The sequence below is a fragment of the Camarhynchus parvulus genome, chromosome 4A (genome assembly GCF_901933205.1).
Source record: "Camarhynchus parvulus chromosome 4A, STF_HiC, whole genome shotgun sequence".
NCBI classification, from domain to species: Eukaryota; Metazoa; Chordata; class Aves; order Passeriformes; family Thraupidae; genus Camarhynchus; species Camarhynchus parvulus.
The window spans coordinates 11,411,283-11,432,172 of record NC_044600.1 but is presented as its reverse complement, the minus strand read 5'-3'; the positions used below and the strand labels follow the sequence as shown (position 1 = coordinate 11,432,172).

Genomic DNA, 20,890 nt, shown 5'->3' with positions numbered 1-20,890 from the left:
AACATGTTATTAATACTGCTGGCTTTGCCTGGGCTAATCTACTTAAGGTTACCTATTTACAGAATCAGTGTAAAACACATTTCTGGAAGTCCTCATAGCTGGAGTAAAATTTTGGAAATGATGCCATTTCTTGTGACATTATCATCATCTAAATTTAGCACATGGACTTTAAAGAATAAATACAAGATTAACTTTTGGATTCATTACAAAGCTTTAAAATCAGAGTCCTTTCCTACAATCTGTGTGACAAGAAGTGTAGTGCTATAACACTTTTTACAGAAATCTTTATAAATTTGGCAGCTATTAGCTGCTTTAAAACTTGTCCATTAAGATCTGGCATAGCACAAAATACATAGGTGGTATGTATGGAAACGAGTCTATGGAAATGCTCAAGTTTAAATGAAACAAGGTTTCCTAACAAGGTTTTCTTTTTTCCCCCTTCCCCTGCCTCCTAGATCGTAAGAAGGACTTGGTAAAGCTCCAGGCAGGAGAATATGTATCTCTGGGCAAAGTAGAGGCAGCACTGAAGAACTGCCCATTGATTGACAATATCTGTGCTTATGCCAAAAGGTAAGAGACATATTAATTTTAATTTAGAAACTCTGCTTAGAGTAAACATGAAGTAGAGGCTCTGATTCACTTCTCTAATCCAACTGTAGTTCTCCATAGTTTCCTTCTACTAACCCTCTCCATCAGACTACAAGTTACAAACATGTCTGAAGAAGCACAGCTTTCCAGATTCCCTAAAAGCTGAAGAAATTACCTGTTTTTCTGTTGGCATTTCTCCTATCCAGACATGCCTCTGTTCCATCCCATCCCTTCCTTAAGCAGGTATATATCATTATATATAGTTATATTTAGCATGTGTTCTGGCTGTCAGAATGCCAGTGAAAAGTTCATCTGGACACTTTGCACCTGATCCAAGGCTTTCCAGTGAGTTTTGAAAATAGTGCCAATATATTCCCCTCTCTCCCTATGTGAGGGGGAGCTGCAGAGAAGTGGTTAAACCCCAGGTCTAGCTGGGAAGCTAAACTGAGATGTACATAAGTGAAATGACAGCAAAGCCTCATTCTGATCAAACCTGATGTTGTAAACCAGCTTAAAATATCTTCTTGATAAACCTTCAGATGTGAAGACTTAATGCACAAGAAGGGTTCTGTATGGTGGAATAACCTGGGCATTTGTGGGTCCAGCAGCAGGTAATTTACACCCTGAAATGAAAGTCTTGACTGAACCTTTTTTCCTTCCTTCTCTTGCCACTCTGTGTAGTGACCAGTCCTATGTGATCAGTTTTGTGGTCCCTAACCAGAAGAAGCTGACAGCATTGGCTGAGCAGAAGGGCATCAGTGGAAGCTGGGTGGACATTTGTAACAATCCTACAATGGAAGCAGAAATACTGCAAGAGATTAAAGAAGTGGCGAACAAGAGTGAGTACCACAGCACATCCTGCTGCCCATGGGGGCTTATCCAGCAAAAACTGTCATTATCCTCACTAACTGCTCCTCCTCCTTCCAGCCTCTCTGTATCTGCCAAAACTTAATGGTTTATTGAGGCAAAGACCACACAAAATTGTTCCATATTATCCCAAGAATTTACATAATACTGGTTGTATTGATTACTATATTACTTGTACTTTTAACAAATTATCTGAAGGTTTTTTCCATCTAAATTCTGGAGACAAGTTTCTTGTCTAATATGGTTAAAAATAAGGTCCAAAAGAGCCGTTAATTGGAAGAAAAGTTGCAAAATGACAAAAAAATGAACCAACTCAGTGGGGAAGAAAGTCTCTAAAGCACTTGGCACCTCATTCAAGGAAGGAGTAAAAGCTGGCCTTAAGCACATGCTAAGCACTGTCTCTTAGAGAGGAGAGTCTGCCTTCTGAAAATGGGAAAACAAGAAGGAAAGGCACTGTTAAGTCTTACCTTGAAAAAAATAAATCAATCCACATGTTTAAGGCTTAGGTTTAAACACTTTAATCCTTGGCTTTTTTATCATGAATTAGGCAAATTACTATCCACATAGCTTTGTGTACTTAAACCCTTTGCTTATGCATTCTTTCTGCCTTCTAGATAGTAATCTACTATTGAGATACAACTTAATTATGTAAAACTTTGTTCAAAAGTATTTTAAAGAGGTAGTTCTACGTTCTTAGCAGAGCATGATGCACCTTCATCGTGAGCAGGCGCACATCTGAGTGTTGTGCAGCAGCACATGCTGATAGCAGCTGAAGTTAGAAAGGCAGAGGAGCTGCTGGGTGCCGCTGCTGCTGCCCCCCAGAGGCTCTGCTGGAATTCAGCTACAAGTCCATGGCTGTGGATCCCATTCCCAGCCTGCCTGCAGGAGCTGGCAGCAAACTCCACGTAGTACTGGGCACATGCAGCAGCTCCCTGTGCTGTTCCTGCTGCTCCTGCCCTTCCGTCCATCCCCTTCCCTTTCTCCTCCCTTGCTCCCCTCTCTTGGGCTATTACCTGTGCAAGAGAGAGAAGCAGCCTTGGTTGCAGTGAGGCTGTGCATGTGCCAAGACACTGCTTCCAGCTGAAGGGCAAGTAAGTGGCTAATGTAACAAAAATACAAAGAAGTCCCTTTGTTTGGAACTCTAAACAGACTTTTAGGAATGAAAAATACAGGAAAGAAACTTCAACCAGGGAAAATGTACAAGTACTTCATTATAATTTAAATACGAAGCATGTCCAGCTGGTCTGAGTTAACTGCTCATTCCATTCCTGTAACAAAGATACAACTAGATTTCAGTGTGTGCTTTTCTGGCAGTAGTCTCAGAGCTTCAGGCTACTCAGTCATTTGTTTCAAGCTTTAGATTTTGCATTGTCATATCCAATACAAGTTCTAAACACAGAGTGTGTAAGAGTATTTGCACACTAACCAGCACTCAGTGTTGGGACAGGATGAAATTTGCCTGTGGCCCTTCTGTAAGGTTATTTCATTAAGTAGGACAGCATGTTATACAAGCTACAGGGTGCTGACCGGATTTTTAGGGAACATAAATTAGTATTTCATTTGGCTTTGTAATCACAGTTGTGCTTTTCTTTGTTCTTGTCCCCTCAGTGAAATTAGAAAGATTTGAAATACCCATCAAGGTCCGGCTGAGCCCTGAGCCGTGGACCCCCGAGACTGGGCTGGTGACAGATGCTTTCAAACTGAAAAGGAAAGAACTGAAAAACCATTACCTCAATGACATTGAAAGAATGTATGGAGGTAAATAAACAGCTCAGCTGACCTGGCAGCTGTGCAGGTGGCTCCTTCTCATGCCTCAGTTTTGGATGTCTGTGTGCACTGTAGATATCACACATTCAAAAAATACACTAAATGGACTATAACTACTGTCAAGTGAAACAGAATATCTTAGACTCCAAATTGTTAATTGTTAGCAGATTAGACACTGATGGTCTTCATAGAGTTTTGTGTGATCATCTCCAGTTTTGAGACAGACATCATTATGTGAAGCAGTATGACCAGGTAATTGTAGTGTTTCTCTAGCATATTCAGACTACTTACAACTTCTCTTTAACTCGTGCTGAAGTCTGGCCTGTATTTCAAAGAGGAAGAAATAATGTAATTGTGATGACTCTTCTGTCATAATAAGACACTTGTAATAAGATATTTCCCTCTAGCAAGGAGGGAAAGAGAGTATCCAGTGTCTACCCTTCTCCATTGAAAAACAAATCCAAGACAACAGCAGTAGTCAAGAACTTGCTAGAGATCACTAATAACGCACTGCTTGAAAATGGATGGATTCTTCTGCACATCAATATCTTGAATTTTACAGTGCCTACAAAAGAATAGACAGTACACTTACTGAAATAAAGGTGAACTGAAAAGCTTTCTAAAAGTTACAAGAAATTTCACTCAAGACCATTGAATTAACTATTTCAACTTCCAACTCACCAAACAGGTTTTTAATTACCACTGCATTTTAATTCAAGCAGAGCTTTCCACTGGACACAGAGTATAAAAGAAAACAAAGACTTGCACAGCTCTGGGGGTGCTGATGAGAAATCAGTGCCTGAATGCAGAACTTGCATCTGGACTGGCAAACAGCTGTGAAACTGATGGGCAGTGGTCTCTAAACAGACTTGAAACTCAGAGTTTTTTAAAGAGTTTTGGTGGGTTTTTTTGAGAGGTGGTTGATGTTTTTAAGGCAGTGATTCTCTAGACCTTCACATACATGTGAGTACTGGTTACCTGGGTGTAACTGAGAGGATCTGGTTTTAAATGCCTGCGTTCCTTTATGAAGGTATTTCTGTTCACCTTTTAACTGTGGTAAGCATGATAAGGAGACCAGAAACCAACAGGGCTTTCCCTGTCTAGTTGTTTTATTTACAGAAAAGTAGTCTCTGGCCAGGGAATCTTTGTTTCTTGGAAACTTGTAAAAAGGGACAAATCACTCTACAGAAATTCATTATAAAAATGTTCTCTTATTAACTGGAAGTCACAAATGTGAAGAAGGAGGAAGATGTAATTTAATAATAGTTCATCATTTTGTGTGCCGAATCCTGTACTGTGTCTTTTTTGAATTGTAACTGAGCTCCTGCATCCCTGTCAGCTCTTCACACTTGAACCATAAGTGCTGTAAAAAGTGCAGGCTCTTGATACTGTTCTACTTTGCACTTTCTTAAGCGTTTTATATATGTTGCTAACATTTTGTACAGCTGTGGCCCTCAACTACTCTATATTGCAAATTCATTTGAAAGTATTTATAGATTTCTATCATAACATTTGTGTTGTGTATATGATGGTTTAAAAAACTATTTGGTATTGTCACTGTACAGAAAGTAAAAGATTTTGTACATTGCTTCTCTTGAACACATGAGCTTGCAATTTCAAGACAAGTTTTTCTTTTTCTGCATGTATATGTATTTTTATTTTCCAGTTAAAATAGACTTTGTCAAAAATAAACTATGCCTCTACACTCCTCAAGTACATCCCTTCTCCTGGGGACCAACTTCAAACTTCACCATGCATAATTTTCTCTGGCTAGTGCAGAACACTGCCTGCTGACCTTCCAAGAACCCCAAGGGGAAAGAGAGAGAGAAAATCTGGTATATAAAGGTGATGGTATCCAGTTGTGCATGGAACTACAAGAGTCACTAAAAGAAACAAGGAAATAGCTTTTCTAAAAAAATTTTTTTAAGATACACACAGTTGTTTTTTGACAACAGGGAATATATCCTATAGCAGTAGCAACTTTTAAAATTACTTGGTCCTGGAGCCATGGTACCAATTTTTCCATGTTTTAAAACTGGTCTCTATTCAGTAGCCTTTAGTCAGCCTATTAGCATCACAAAAGTGAAATACATGTAAGAAAGATACTTACACTTGAGTCTGTCAGCAGGTTCTAAGACTATTTTTTTAAAGCCATGAATGTATTTATATGAAATGTATTTTATCTTCTGTGTCTTGGTTGACTGAGGATTGCTATTTTCAAAATATATGTACACACATAACACAATGTTAACATTTCAAAAGTGGAATACAACTTAAATGGTTCAACAAGTTTGTGTTTTTGAAGATCTTTGTATTGCTCATGTTCTGTGCCTCACATTCTGTCTAAAACTGAGTCTGCCTTACAATGCAGCAGTAATGAGTCCATACTTCAGTTAATGAAATCCAAGCCTCCAGCAGGCCTGGTTTTTCTTGTAAGGAATGAACTAGAGGTGGATATGCTGCAAAAGACAATTTGCTACTTCATCAGCTTTACAAGCACCTTTGGGGAAGGATTACATCAGGTTGCCTTCAAATATGGGGATTGTTTGCAAATACCTTGCAGTTGGGCAAGAACTGTGTCCTTCATTTTAATGAGTTCTAAAGCCTTTTTGTGACAGAGCTTGTGGAGAAGAAACAGAATGAGCAAGAATGTTTAATTTTTGCCATTAAAAAGAAGGAACTAGGATGCAGATGAAGAGATAGCTACAGATGCTGTTTATCTTGTGCTGGGCTGAACGGAGACACACCATGGGACTGAAATGTGTGGGAGAGGTTCATGTACTGCTGAGGGTTCCAGAATGCTGGAGCTTCTTCAGAAAGCAGGTTAAGAATTTTAAATCATCCTTTTAAGACTGAAGAAACAAGTTCAAAGAGAAACAAAATGCAGTTTGGGCATATCTGGTGTAAGATTTTACTTAGGCTCTCTACCTCCAAAGCCATGCTCTGTCTAGAGAAAGCCAGAGTGTAACTACCACAGCAGGGCACTGGGAAGCTTCAGCTGTGAAGGGACATCAGAGTTGTTTAGCTGGCCTGAGGAGGAATGGCATGTGCCACCAGATGATTAACCTGCAACTCCACGCACAAGGCACAAAGAGCTGGCCCCAGGGAAAGAGAAAGAACAGGTCTAAGTTTGCACTGTGAAATAGATGATTTGGCATTTTAGAAGAAACATGGGATTTTAAACCAATTCCTTACCAAATACTGAACTAGTTGCCCAAGACCTCTGCCACTGAAAGTCTTCAGAGCCTCAGAGACAATGACAGTTCAGCAAAGCCTCTGAGGAACAGCCTTTGCACAGACCCACTGGTGGGGCTGGCAGGGTCCTGTAACAGGCAGATATCATTAAGTGGCTTGAAAGGGGGGGGAAAGGCTAAACAGGGAGAGGAAGGAGCTACTCCCTCAGGAGCAGGTGAGGTGGTGTTTAACCCCCCCACCCCATGCAGTCACAGTGCCCTTGCCAACACTCAGAGCACAGCCTGCAGGGCACTGCCTGCCAGCCCCCCCAGCACAAACCGCAATTACAGTGCACTGGCAGGCTATAAAAGGAACAGAACACAGTTCACAATGTGGGTCACTCATTTTCACTAGCAAAAAAAAAGAAAATAAAAAAGACCATATTTACCACATCTCAGAACAATAGTTTCAAGTATCTGTTGTATTCTAACAATAAATTAGTGTTGTTCTGCAATTACATGCAAAACAAGAAATAAATTCTCATTATGTTTTTGGTTTTGTTGGGGTTTTTGTTTGTTCGTACCTTGGCTTTGTTTGGTTTTGGTTATTTTTGTCTGTGATAATCAGTCATGGGGTTTCTTTTCAGTCATACTGAGCCTACCCCATGGCTAAGCTCTATTTACATGACAGTAAAGCAATTTCCTTTTTGAAGGGTGAAATTTACACACTCAAAGATTAAAAATAATAAATCTGGTGAGTATTTTTGCATAAGATGGTACAAAGGTAACCTACAAAATGCAATCAGCAAAACTTGCAGTCACTGGCTACATGGAATTGCAAACACTACACAGATTAAAACTGTGTGAACTTACCTGGATTAATAAAACACATTTCCAGTTAACTCAGTGCTGCTGCAAAGTAGATTAGTGATTGCTTTATGATAGGAGTACATCAGACATGGAGGACCAGGGCTGACTGTATTAAATATACATTTGTACTTAGCCTGTCATTTTCACATAATTTAATTTGAATGAGTTCTGACAGAAATGGGGTAATGTTTGCACTATTGCTTTGCTGCTGGGTGCTGTAATAGGTTGAATCTTGCTGCACTTTTATTGGGGAGAGACACATTTTGAAGAAAACGAAATCATTTTAGATTGATAAAGTGTTCTATTGAAGCTGATTATCACAGATAATTTATCCAAATTTGTCTTTGGTTAGAAGTATGCAGCCTTGGCATTAGACCAGTGCTAATTAATTTGGACAAACAGAGCTCTGGGCCACACTGTCTGATCCTCACAGACTTCACCTGCACTTTTAAAGCAAAAAATAACTAAAGCTCCAAAACAAACAAAAAATGAAACCAAAAATATGCCACAAACTGTTGAGTTTCCCCTTGTTCTCCCATTTTGAAACACCAATAAGCTGGTAAATGATGAACACTCCCAGAAATGCCAGAGGTCACAACATGTTTGTCACACCTGCTTATTTCTGCATTCACCCTCACATATGTCCAAGTACAGAAGTTTGCCCATCACCTCTGTCATCCCTGTTACTTCTGACCATCCAGACCCTGAGCAGGAATGCCCATCTCTCCAAGACATGACCTCCTGTCAATTTAAATGCTAAAAAAGAAGGTGTCATTTAGGTTTTACTTTTTTAAAACACAGAAAAGACACCTCCATTTGAAACAGTTCTGGAGTACTTCTGACAGGTGAATTGAAATAATTACTTCAGTCCCCATGTTGTTCCAGCCCTGGGAGTTCTTTCTAGGGTTTTTTATTGTTTTAAACAATGAACTCCAACTTTTCCTACCAGATATAAATCAGCCTATTACTTATTGTGCTCCCCAGGGAGTGAGCATGAAGAATGGATCACTGTTCTCTATAGGTGCCTGCCCTACTTTACTTTCTGCCTTTTAAATTGCAGCAAACACTATCTCTCCCAGTGAGCCCATTTCTGTGGCATTTAATCAAGGTCATTAAACCAGGGCCCCTCTGCCCCCACGTTCAAAACAAAACACCAGCCTCACCCCCCTACACAGCTTATGGAAATTACTTCCCAAAGCCTTTACTTCATCCCAGAACCTGCCTGCTTTTTATGTAATGGGACAGCTCTCACCTTGAGACTTCTTTTTCTGTGTTGCTACAGAAACATTCCATTTACTAGCATTCTTCTGAAGCAACTTTAAAAGAGAAGCATTATGGAAAATCAACCAATATTCTTTCAATCCTTATCTCAGTATTGCACACTTACCAAATGCTGTTTATATAGAAAAGCCCAAGTTAATACTACGGCATTTTGCCTTTTCAGGTGGGTATTCATTCTGGTCTGCTGTTAAAATACATATTTTCCTCCAAAAACAATGAGAGGAAGATAGAATGATCACAATAATCAGCCCCAGCCATCTCCTGAAAAGGAGCAAAGAAACTGCACAAGAAAAAACTACTCTAAATGCTGGCAAGATTGTGAATCTAACACACGCGTTCACCTCTATGAATAATGACAACTGAAGTTAGAGCTACCAGATAAACAACCTGGGAGCAGGGAAAAATTCAAGACCCTCAGAGCATTCAAAGGATTTCAAAAAACCCTTAACTATGGACAGAGACCTTTGCAAGGGGGAAAAAGTATGAAGAAAACTCACCTGCCTGTTGCCTCACAACCCTCTCCAGCCCAGCCAGACTGGGAACCACCCAGAACTCAGCTGGTAACATTCAGTTCTTCCCAGGCCTTTCTGATGAAGGAAACAAGCCTCTGTAGCCATTACCAATTTAATGACACCAATTAATTCTGCCCCTGGGCATCAGAGCAGCACAGCTGTTGCTGCTCAAACTCCAATTCCCCAGCACTGTTCCCTCCAAACTTCTTCCCTTTTCTCTGCTGTGTACCCTCAACAGCAAACCTGCTCTGGGAGCCTGCCCAGGGCCTTTGCTGTTGACCTGCTCTCGTTTTGCAGCTGGGTGCTGGATGATGTTCTCCTGCAGGAGAGGTTTGGATTAGGTATTAGGAAGAAATTCATTACTGTGAGGGTGGTGAGGCCCTGGCACAGGCTGTGGATGCCCCATCCCTGAAGTGTTCAAGGTTCAGGTTGGATAGAGCTTGGAGCGATCTTGTCTAGTGGAAGATGTCCCTGCTCATGGCAATGGGTTGGAAGGAGATGAGCTTTAAGGTCCCTTCCAACCCAAACCATTCTGTGATTCTGTGACTACAACCAGCTCCTTCCTGCCTTTATTTTGGCAGACCTGCATTTTCCTTGGTTGGAAAAACCACAAAGATGCAAACCTACTGGGGTTTGGGACCTGAAACAGGCTGCAAGAAGACAAAAATCAGCCACTGCAATCCAACACAATTTTGTCATCACCAGGATATTCTAAGGCACTTGTGTTACTGATGCAGGGCAAAATGGTCACTTAGTGCCTGTAGTCCATTCAGCCACAAAGTGTAGCAAGATAGATTTATTTATATTATTAAACCCAGTCTTCTGAAGGAGTAAGCCCAGCTATCAATGTCCTACCTTTCTGCAGTTAGGAACAAAAAAGAAAAGCTCACTTTTCTAGGAGGACTTTAATATTCTTTTCTTCTGCTCAGTGGCAATTTTGAAGAAGCAGTTTCTGGATACACTTTCTACATATCTGCAAAAACATCTTCTGGTCTGAGCTGATTTATTTTCCCCAGCACTCATAAATCTTTACACTGCATCAGCTGTCAGAGCCTTGCCCAGGATCATTACCAAGAGCAACTGCCTGCAAAGCCTCACTGAAATCTATATCCTCAAACACAGCAAGGACTTTCCAATATATTTGGTAATTTCCAGAATACATTTCTAGAACAACATCAGTTTCCATGCAACTGTTGACCTTGCATGAGCATCTTCATCTTTGCAGTGTCAGCCTCTAAAAGCTGCTGTCTACACTGAGCAAGTGTGTATCAGTAATTTAATTTCTAAACAGCAAAACAGTGAATAAATTACTGGAATTATCACAAAAAGCATTTCTCCTTTCAGTGTTTCATTTCTTCTTAACAGAAGCACAACATGCTCTCAGTAAAAATATTTACAACCCAAGGATCTGGCTCAAATTTTGTTTGACTTCATCCAGGTATGTGTTGGAGAACAGTTTAAACTTTAGTAAATCTTAGAGGGATATGTTAATTTGACATAGTTCCTCTGGGCAGCTCAATATTTACTGCTTGAGAGTGCTGTTGGCCAGGCATTTGCCATAGGCTTACTCCAGACATGTTCTACCCTGGCAGAGCTGCCAGCCTGTTCTGCAGTGTCCCAGCACCACTCAGCAACAATCAGAACTCAGACCTACAACACAAGTAGTAAAGATAAGGAAGCCACAAATTATTTCTTGTACTTTTAATATCATAAGAACACGCTATGAAAATTTCTAGTAATAATAATAATAAAAGAAAAAAAAGGTAGAGTAACCGGTAGGTTTGGGGGGTTTTTGGTGCTTTTTTTTTCTTGTTTGTTTTTTGTTTGGTTGTTTCTTTCAGTTTTGAAAATTAATCTTACAAGAGGTCTCAAACAATTTCAAAAACTTACAAAATATATTCAAGTGTGGAAAGTTATTTTACTGATAAAACAGCATTTCTTTATAATGTGCTTTTCTCCAGACAGGTTAAGGAAGCACAGGCATATCAGAATAAACCATTCATACCATCAGTACAAATCCCTTTTCTCCAACATAGGCATTTGAAATCAATTGAACTGTAGTATGCCAAACAAACAAAACAACAGAAAAGCAGTGACTGCTATAGACAATACAGGGAACATACAAAAAGATCTCTCAAGTCTTCAGTTGCTACAATTTCATAGTGGAAGTGCTTAGCTCTTCAGCTGGCTTTGTTTCACTGACTGGTTGTACAGGAGTAATTTGGTCTCGAACAAAAAAATGGAAGCATTAACTCCAGTTCAGTGTTTGGAGCACAAACATATTCGTTTTATAGATGCCCATTGTAAATTTTGGGTATTGCAGTAGAGTCAGCAATGGTCACACTAAACCAGCTGGATGGGTTTGTACAGAATTAAATGAAAGCATTTTTGTGTTTTCTGCTAATTTCAACACAGAATATTAACAAGCAGCACAGAGCTAGCAACAAAGAGATTTTTTTGTTTGTGCCATTAGTTACTCCATTGTGAAACCACCACTTGACTCTAATAGCTACAACCTCACTTGGTGTAATAAATAAAAATATTCTTCAAACCAGCATTTTCAGTCATAAAGAGCAAGAGCTAATTATAGTAGTACTGAATCACCCAAGTGACCCTCACTGAAGATGATGGAAATAGGCAGGAGTAACTGGCACCTCTCCCTGGCCTGAAGCAATTGTGTTCCAGTGAATTTCCCTACAAAACTCCTGGGTATGCATACCAAGTCCTACTCTCCTACTCCATCTACAGATCTTACTAAGTAGGACTTTTAACTGGGTTTGTCCAGCTAGGCCAGTTAGTTATCTTTCTCAGTCATGTTCCAGGTAGTGGTGGGTTTTTTTGTTTGGTCAGTTTTTTTCAACATTAATTGCAAAAGTCAGATTTAAAAGCAGCTTGCATTTAAATAGCATGAAAATAATTGAGAATAACCTCTGATTGATTGAAACGTTGCCTCATATATTTTGAATCTCCCAGTCTGCCTAGAAAAAGCTTAAAAATTATTATACAAATTCAAACTTGGATAAAAATATCCAATAAGTATTTATTCACAGCACAAGCTTATCAGGTACTGATAAGTGTGTGTTCTGGTGACCGCCTTCAAAGTCCAACAAGCCAATGCCACAGCTGCACCCATTGCTGCATTTTAAAAGGCAAAACCTGTTTTGTGTATGCAAAGCAGATCTGTAACACCACTTACACAATCAACAGCAAGTTCAACAGCCAGTAGAATACACCACGCCAGTGTCACAGCTCAACAATGCTGTACCAGTTACAGGCATGCTTAGGTTATGTTTTCTTTTCAATCTTCTAGAGGAAATACAAATATATGAACATCACATATTCTCTTAAGAACAAACAGTAATTAAATAGAATGATCCTTTCTTCACTACATACAGAAATAACAATGTATTTACAATATTTACAGTTTTCAAAAATTCTGTTCTTGCACTATTCTGCAGGAATTCAAATTCTTCAGCCTGAAAAATAGGTACACAATAGTTCTGATCATAAACAGCCTCTGAACAGAGACAGGTTATTAATTCTAACTTACTGGTGTACAGACTAAAGGGCCTGAAAAGGAAATAAAGCCACTCATTTCAGCTAAACATCCCATTGTTTGTGGGACTACATGGCAAACTACAGATGCTTTATGTTTTACCCAAGTGAGATATTGCTCATTTTCACAGTTTTCTCCATTTAAGTCACTGAACAAGTGAGCTGCAGTTGTAACTGCTTTCAGACTGCTGCTGTCATTGAAACATAGGTTATGAATGATGAGAGTTACAAGCTCGCCTCCTGTACTTTCAGTTACAAGCAAGGGTATGCTCAGGGATACAGCTACAGCTATACAGCTACATTTTGGGTTTGTTTTTTTGTTTACTCAGCTTAAAACAGAAACACACCAGTTTAAAACAAAGCTGCTGATACTCAGATTTGCTCTTAAGTTCCAAAGGTGGACTCTCTTAACTTACAGTCTTGAAAAGTGTTTCAAAGCAGCTGGAAGCTTTAAACTACAAATTTAAAGCAGAACACATAAACCCCCCAGAGAATCAATAATTAAAGGCAATTTTAAAAAAGAACATGAAAAAATACAGTAAAAATCTGCATGAGAGGAAGATGGTGTTAGTGGTGCAGAGCTGCTGTTCTCAATTGAAAATAATGCAAGCACCTGTTCTGAGTAACAGTACTGATGAGAAAAATTGAAGGCTTCACAGTAATGCACACTTTCAGTGCCACTTTTCAACTACAATGTTTCTTGAAAAGACAGAAAGGATTCAAAACTTGCAGACTTAATATGAGAAAAATAATCCAAACCTCAAAGCAACAGAATGCAGAACTAAAGCCAACAGAAATCAGGCATGTGACTATTTCTAGGCCATGGTAAGACTTCAAAAGAAAAATAATCAGTTTGAAGTCCTTCACATGCATGTGAAGAGTTATTGGCACAGGAGCTCCGAATCATTCAGCATGCCCTACATATGAATCCATGGAATTAACAACCAAAGTCTGGGAAGCTCAGACTGAAAGGAAATCCAAAGATATATGGTCCTTTGGCATCAGAGAAGGTAAACGTTACCTTTCCAATGGATTGAGAGATTACAAACTTAGGAGCTGTATTTGCTCCTTTCACTAACAGTAGAAACCATAGCAATCCTTCCCAGCCTCTCACAACTGGGAGTAGGGAGCTTTCAAAATTACATCTTCATGCCACAAGCATCTTCTTCAAAAGAGAGAAGATGATACTGTAAAAACAGATCTTTTTAAGTTGAAAAAAATTACGTTTGGTCAGAATTGTATATGAATAGGATTCTGTGTTCAAACAGAACAGTTTGAGCACTCAGCAGTGGCAGCACAGCTGCATGTAAGGCATTTTAGGAATGATTCGAATACAGCTCACTGCCTTCAGCACTTGACTAAATTCAACTAACACGAGCAACCTCTCACATTTTATTACTACATCTGTGGTCACTGGAATCAACCCCGAAACATCTGCAGCCCGTCCTTAACATCAGATGCAACACAAAGAGCGCGCGCATTCCCTGTGGGAACAGCTGCCTGCACAGTGGAGTGGTGGTGCCAGAGGGGAGAGGTCACTGCCCATGCCAGCCCTGCTAACTGGCCCAGTCCTGGAAGCGGAAGCAGTCCCCGGCGATCTTCCACACGGTGTTGGTGGGGGTGGCCTGTGCTGTCAGCAGGAAGTTCTGATTGAAGTAGCGCTGCTTATCCCCATCAAATTTGACAGTCCCACTTGTCACCACGAGGACTGTTGTCTGGCCTTGAGTAGCTTGCTCTTCACAAGGAGGTATGAAATGATGAAGAAAACAACTCAAACAAAGACTAGCAGGTAAAGAGGCAGGAAATGCACACAGAAGCTTGGTTCAATGTGGTTACACTGCGCCAGGCTAACAGCTGGGTACAGGCAGGGAAGTGCAGCTCTGGTGCAGCGTTTCTACACAGACAGCGGTGCGTTCACCAACACGGCTCGGCAATGGCTTTGCCACTTTCATCTCCTGCTCTTCATTTTAGAGCACTGACAAACACCTCCATTTGTGCTTAGAGTGAGCTCTCATTACTTGAGATATACACGCATAGAGATATTTAGCAACTTGCATATACTTTTCCCCCCCGGTTATTAGAAATAATATCTTTTTCACAGCAGAGCAAAGCAAGTGTGTTTGACCACAGGCTTTTCCCTTACTTATATTCCCAAAATGTCCATTAGAAGCCATTTATTAACTTCTCAATTATGTAAGCCTTTCTTTAGGAGTTGTTAATCAGAAATCTAAAGAACTTAACACCTAGTCTAGATGTAAAGAAACCAAAGTACATACAGGTTAATAACCACATGATACTGCAGGTCAGTACAAGAGGCCACCATAGGGGTCTCCCAAGCACAACACAAGCTGGTAAGCCAGACTTTTTCCATACATGAAAATAGATCACATCTGAATATGATCTAAACAAAAGAAGTCCTTAAAGTATTTTCCCAGACATGAAAAAAAGTGTATAATTGCTGCATCTCTTGATTTGTGCTTTATTTAAGCACAACTTGGCATTTCAACCCTTGGTATTTTCTCTAAGCTTATTCCAAAGGAATTATTAAGCTGTATAATAACTGCTCACTTTCAATATTAAAAAGAATGAAAAATAACTAAATAAATTATAATACAACCTTACCGTGAACAGGCTGGCAGTCCAACACATTAACCTGGAATTCACTTGATGGCAACATTTCAAAAAACTTATTTAGTTCTTCTTGCCCAGACACTGCATTTCCATTCCAAACTAATGTTGCTTTGTCCAAATACAGTCTGGTTAAAGCCTGAGTGATTATGAAAATACACATTTAGGAAAAATATATAAACATATAATGGACAACATACAAAACTTACACTGTGAATTACAGATTTCTTCTGTTTGACAGATAAAATGCCTTCCTGAAACAGTAGCTCCTTTTAACAACCAGTGCTCCTGACCAAGAATTAAAACTAACACCTTTTCCTTTATGAGTGGCACAGTGACTCATATCTCAAATATTGATAACATCCCTTTAACAAAGGTAATGACAGAACTGAAGTGGTTGCTAACAAAAGGACAGTGCTACCTTTCCACAATAAGTTTATCACTGATTTTCCTTTTTTCTTTTTTTTTTTTTTTTATTTCTGAGAGGGAAAATGTCCACACAACACAGTTTAGGTCAGGAAATTATAATTTCAGGTTAAAAAAAAAAAGTGAACAAGACCAGGAAGAGGTGAAACTTGAAAAGCACAGCAGCATACCAGAACTTCCCAAATGTTTCATAAGCTGTCAGAGCTCAGTAACTGCCCAACTCTCCTTCAAGGTGTTGACACACCCCTGTCCAACCCACTCGTGTGTGCAGTAACATGGGACTGCTGGTACTTTCACACATTGAACTGCAACTACAGTACATTTAAAATTCCAAAGATTGGTCTCCAAGGCTCTTTTGGTGAGCACATTTGTCACATGGTACCACATCAGTGTGCTCCAGGAAGACTTGCAGAGCCAAACACAGCTGTACTGCTTCAACTTCAGGCACTCAGAAAAACCCCAGAACCAAAAGTGGTAACTGCTAATGAAAGAGGTTTGGGGGGGAAAAAAAGCTAAATCCTGACCTCATGGGAAAATAAAGCAAGTTCTGCTGCCCTGTACTGACCAAATCCTGCACCTGCAGGACACAGCTGCACACCAACTGAACGAGGGTCATGAGAAATCTAAGGCACTGCTGAGCAGCCCCTTTTACAGCAAGGCTGCACAGGAGCACAAAATCCTCTGCAGGGAGCCTGAGGAGCAGCTGCCCTGCTCTGCCATGGTCAGCAATGCCCAGGTGCTTTCTGTGTAATGACAGTCAGAAATGCAAACAAAAAGTGCCAGGAGAGTTTTAACTATTGTCAAAACAGCTACATACCCTTCTTCTCTTGTCCATTGTCTCATAGTAAATATTGACAAACTCATCTGCAGCTCTACAAGCTTGATCCACATAGGTTTTGAAATCCTGGAGGGAAGAAATCATATCAAATTTCTTTAGTTATGCAACCCAATCATTGACTCAATTTCTCCTGCAAGTCACTCTGATTTCAAATAATGTTGAAATTTATTCTAAGCTCCTTTTCTACTTGCAGGAGTACCAGCTGTTAGGCAGGTGACAGTTTCAGCATTAGTTTTGAATGCTGATATAGTTATTGTATTTAAATAGCAAATATTTACATTGGGAAATGGGTTACAGCTGGCTGCTGTAGGTAGTGTGGCCGCACAATTGTTCAAGGAAAACAGTTGTTGCTCTGATGGCTGCTCTGAAATAAAGTTAAGGAACAAGATTTATTCAGGTGCTTCTGAGGATTAGCAAGAACCCCATCACACTGCCATCCTAGTCTCATTTTTAACATACCTTTATATATAGAAATATAAAGTATAGTAAGAGAGAACACCAACATCTGGCTGTACTCCTTCTGGTATGGATCAGTGCTGTACCCACAGGTCAAACCCAAACACTTCTCCTCATCCCTCATCATTTTTCCTCACACCTCTCTACTTGCATTCAGCCAGGTAACAGCCTTTGTGGTCCCACCACTGCACTCACTGGGTGATCTCACTGGGTTATTGGCTCAGTTTGTGCACCTGTTTGCCTCTCAATCGCTTACAGACCCTGAACTGGGATATCCTGGAAAGCAGATTCTAAATTTCCTGTCCATACATCCATAAATCTGCATTTGGTTCTCTTATCAATTGTTTAAAATGCTATTATTTATCACTGTCCTATTTCAGTATTATACTCTCAGTATCTGCAACTCTATCAGTGCTGAACAATTTCACTGCTTGTATTTTCTTGGCTGCTTTTACTGAATATTCTCCAGAACCACCAAGAATCCCTCCACTATTAACACAAGAAAACTCCAATCTCAAAAAAAGCCAAGGCCTATCAAATAATCCCTGTTTATCCAACAGAGCCAATCATGTTTCTGTGCACTCTTTCCTCTCCCCCTGCATGGACACAAACTGCTCTTCACCTCCCTACCCGGCCCTGCCCAGCAGCTCCCAAGCTCACAGGCCACTGCCAGTCCCACAAGTGCCCAGAGAGCCTCTGGAGTGTCAGAGCTGTCCCCGGGAGCAGCAGAGCTGTCCCCGTGAGTAGTGACTGCAGCTCTGCCTGCTGGGCAGGGGCAGCAGGGCCCGGGAGCCCCCAGCAGCCCCCCCTGCCCCGAACCCTCCCCTGCAGCTCCCCACACACGCAGTGGCTGGGAGAGGGCACTGCAGGGGTGCCAGTCTGGAATCAGCTCTTGGGGTACCTGCAAGAGAAGTCTAACAGGAAATCAGCTCTGTCGGCTTTGCAAGTTTTTACAGCCATAAGCAACAAAGTTTTAAACTCTGTGAACAATTTAGGCTGGAATAAACTTCTGGAGGTCATCTGGTTCTAGTCCCTTTTCAAAGCAGAGCTGACCCCAAAGGTTGATCACTTTCCAGGCTGCATCTGACAGCCGAGTCCTCTGTCCTGTGTCCTCCCTCCCACGTTTGGACACCTCCGGGCATGGAGACGGTCACACTTCCTTCGTGTTCCAACGTCCAACCACCTCACCCAGAAACCCTCCTTCCAAGCTCTTAACAGGAAAGCCATAATTGAAAAAAACAACCAGCCAGCCCCAAAATCAACTTCTCCAAGCCTCTGGCGCCAACTCCAAGCAGTTTTCCAACGCAGCCGGCCGCTGCCCACGGCCTCCCCGAGCTCCTCTCTGCCCCGAGGCCCCTGTAGGAACACGCTGAGGCCGCCCCACACGGGCCCCGCGCTGCCCCGGGACCCTCGGGAGGCCGGAGCGGCCCCTGCCCGCAGCCCGTGCTGAGGCGCTGCCGCCCTGCCCTGCCCGCTCCGTGTCTCACGGAGCCGGGACACTCCCGGCGGCCTCCCCGCGCTCCCACGCCCGCCCTGTCGCCCGCAGCACCCTCCCGAGGCGGACACCCCGCGCTCCCCGGCCCCGGGCCGCGGTTCCCGCCGGTTCCCGGCCCGGCCCGGACTCACCACAGACGCGGCCATGGGGCGGCGAGGCGGGAGGGCGGCGGAAGTGCTCTGCTCCGCCGCTTCCGGCCGCGCGTCCCTCGCCCAAAGCGTTCCGCCGCGGAGCCCTGCCGAGCGTTCCGCCGAGCGAGCATTCCCTCCACCGTGAACATTCCCGAGCTTTCACTGCAGCGCTGGAAATGGCCCGGAGAGCTGGAACCGGGAAATGAATCGGAATTGTAATCACCATTCAACAGCGAATAGTGCTATGTATTTCTCTATTTGTGTGGAGTAATTTTTAGAAATTACTGCCTTAGAACTTCAGTCAAATTTACTCAAAAAACCTAAAAATATCTTTACTGAAGTCCTTCTTAACTTAATATCCTTAGCATCCTCACCTTAACATCCTTACTGAAGTAAAGGATGTATCAAGATTTCAAAAATTCATTTAGCCATCTGGGTTAGGCCATATTTTCTTCTGTTTACAGCCATTGATTAAAATAAATTAACATTCATAACAAAGCACTGAATAATTTCAGAATCACGGACAAACTGCATAGATTTTATTGTCAGTTATTTGATACTGGACAAGGAATGACCACTGAATGAAAATGGAATTCAGTCTCCAGTAAGGTGAAGATTCACGTTTTCCCACAGAACCTTCATGTGACAATGATGCACTTTTGCATTAAGACCCATGCAGAAATGAAGACAGGCTGCATCTCAGCGAGGCCCCTTTTCAAATGAACCTTGCTCTGTGTCACAGCAAACTCTGACATTTGGGGCATGAGCTCAGTAATGAACTGTCTGCTAAAACAAGGGAGGCAACTGACACTGGCCAATTCGAGACTTTGATTAATGGGCTTCTTGTGAAACTGGATCATGACTCAGTGTTTGAGGGTTTTGCCTCAGCAAGAGCTCAATGAAAGCTCAGGGATTTGATCTGTTGATTTTAATGAGAACTGGGAGTAGGTCTCATGTTTGACTTACAGGATGGATAAAAAAATAATGCTAAAGCTGGATTTGGGATTTACTAAACTGCAGTGGACTTAAGAAAGCCTACTTTGGCCAGTTCCCAGCATAAAAGGAGGACCTGGGCAGAACCTGTGCTTGTTACAGTCCCATGGGGACTCTCAACTGTGGCCACTCCACCTCAAATTTCTGCCATACCAGAACTGGAGGAATGCAATGACTCTTGTGCTGATAAATGCCTCCCTTGTTTCTTAAAGAAAAACAGGACTTGCTATATATTGTACTGGGAATTGTATCCAATGGGATATGCTGAGATAACTACAAATAAACTGTTCTATTTTACTCCATTCAAAGCAGTCCCAAGTGGAGCTAAATTTTCAGAACAGGTCAGTTCAAAGTGTCACCACATTTGCTTGTTAAAGAAATGTTAAAATCCTTTTCATTAGGTAATGATGCATTATTTGACCTCTTGAGAAAATCTGACCATGTGTATGTAAAACATAAGGCCAGGTAAACATTTTATGGGTTTTTTTCCCTCCAATATCTTCTTCATTTCAAAAAAGAGACATCTTTTGAGACTAGGCAAATTTAGAGTAAATTTTCACTAATTTTCTTTTTTTAATGAATAATTATGGATCAGCTACAGATGGAGCACTAACTGCTGCACATGCTAGATTTAACAGAACTTGTGTGCAGAGCTCACTCAGATGAGAGAGCCTGCAGGGCTGGAACTGGAGTTTCTGTGCTCTCTGAAATTGTCAGCTCAGCTCAGCTTGAAGCATATTCTGAGCTCAGTTTGGGTTGAGCTCAGGCCTGAATGCTGGGCCCTGGCAGGTAGCCCACAACAATTAAAACTGGTTTGTGGGAGCTCTTAACATCAATCAGATGCTAAGTAATATTTCTCCAGGCCAAATGTACCCGTGACCTTTCAAGGAATCATTTTCCAGTGAGGAACAATTTACTTCCAGCTGGAAGTAAAGAGTTTTGTCATTTGCTTTTCTTTACAAATGGGAGAGTTGGGAGAATCCTGTATGATTATTGAGTACATGCTTGCAGATGTTTTACTTCTGTTCCTGAATACACCAAACTTGTCTGAGCCTCTGACCTGTGGTTTTGTGCTCAGCTGATCTGGCACAGCAGCTCTGCAGCAGGAAAAGCAGCACACCTTTCTTTTGGACTGTCCCTGCTCTCTGTGCTATTACAGTGTTACCCAATGTTCCCTAAAACATCAGTAATCCAATAGCCAACTGTGAAAAAAAGGGCAAAATCCCACTGACTCTAGTGGAAGCCAGACCTGGCCTTTGGTTTGTTTACTTTGGCTAAATAAGGAATAAACAAAGTTTCTTCAAAATGTA

The 20,890-nt window shown here is 41.4% G+C and overlaps 2 protein-coding genes across 8 annotated transcripts in view; one reads left to right on the top strand and one right to left on the bottom strand.

The window, feature by feature from the left end:
• ACSL4 (acyl-CoA synthetase long chain family member 4) overlaps window positions 1–6,832 on the top strand; it is a 38,232-nt gene extending 31,400 nt beyond the window's left edge. For all 6 annotated transcript variants that reach the window (XM_030967514.1, XM_030967513.1, XM_030967511.1 and 3 more), the window contains 3 exons: window positions 456–570; window positions 1,270–1,427; window positions 3,064–6,832. In XM_030967514.1, coding sequence (XP_030823374.1) covers window positions 456–570; window positions 1,270–1,427; window positions 3,064–3,221 — 431 coding nt within the window. In that variant the 3' untranslated portion in view covers window positions 3,222–6,832. The remainder of the gene's footprint in view (window positions 1–455; window positions 571–1,269; window positions 1,428–3,063) is intronic.
• A 4,129-nt stretch (window positions 6,833–10,961) lies between these two features.
• On the bottom strand, window positions 10,962–18,662 carry NXT2 (nuclear transport factor 2 like export factor 2). Of its 2 annotated transcripts, XM_030967840.1 has the most exons (4): window positions 18,588–18,662; window positions 16,485–16,571; window positions 15,236–15,380; window positions 10,962–14,348 (listed from the first exon to the last, which is right to left on the bottom strand). In XM_030967840.1, exons 1-4 carry the CDS (start codon window positions 18,600–18,602, stop codon window positions 14,170–14,172), a joined length of 426 nt encoding a protein of 141 aa, XP_030823700.1. In that variant the 5' UTR covers window positions 18,603–18,662; the 3' UTR covers window positions 10,962–14,169. The 2 variants fall into 2 exon arrangements, with proteins under 2 accessions (XP_030823700.1, XP_030823699.1); XM_030967839.1 differs by lacking the exon at window positions 18,588–18,662 and having other exon boundaries at window positions 16,485–16,589.
• Window positions 18,663–20,890: the final 2,228 nt, after the last annotated feature.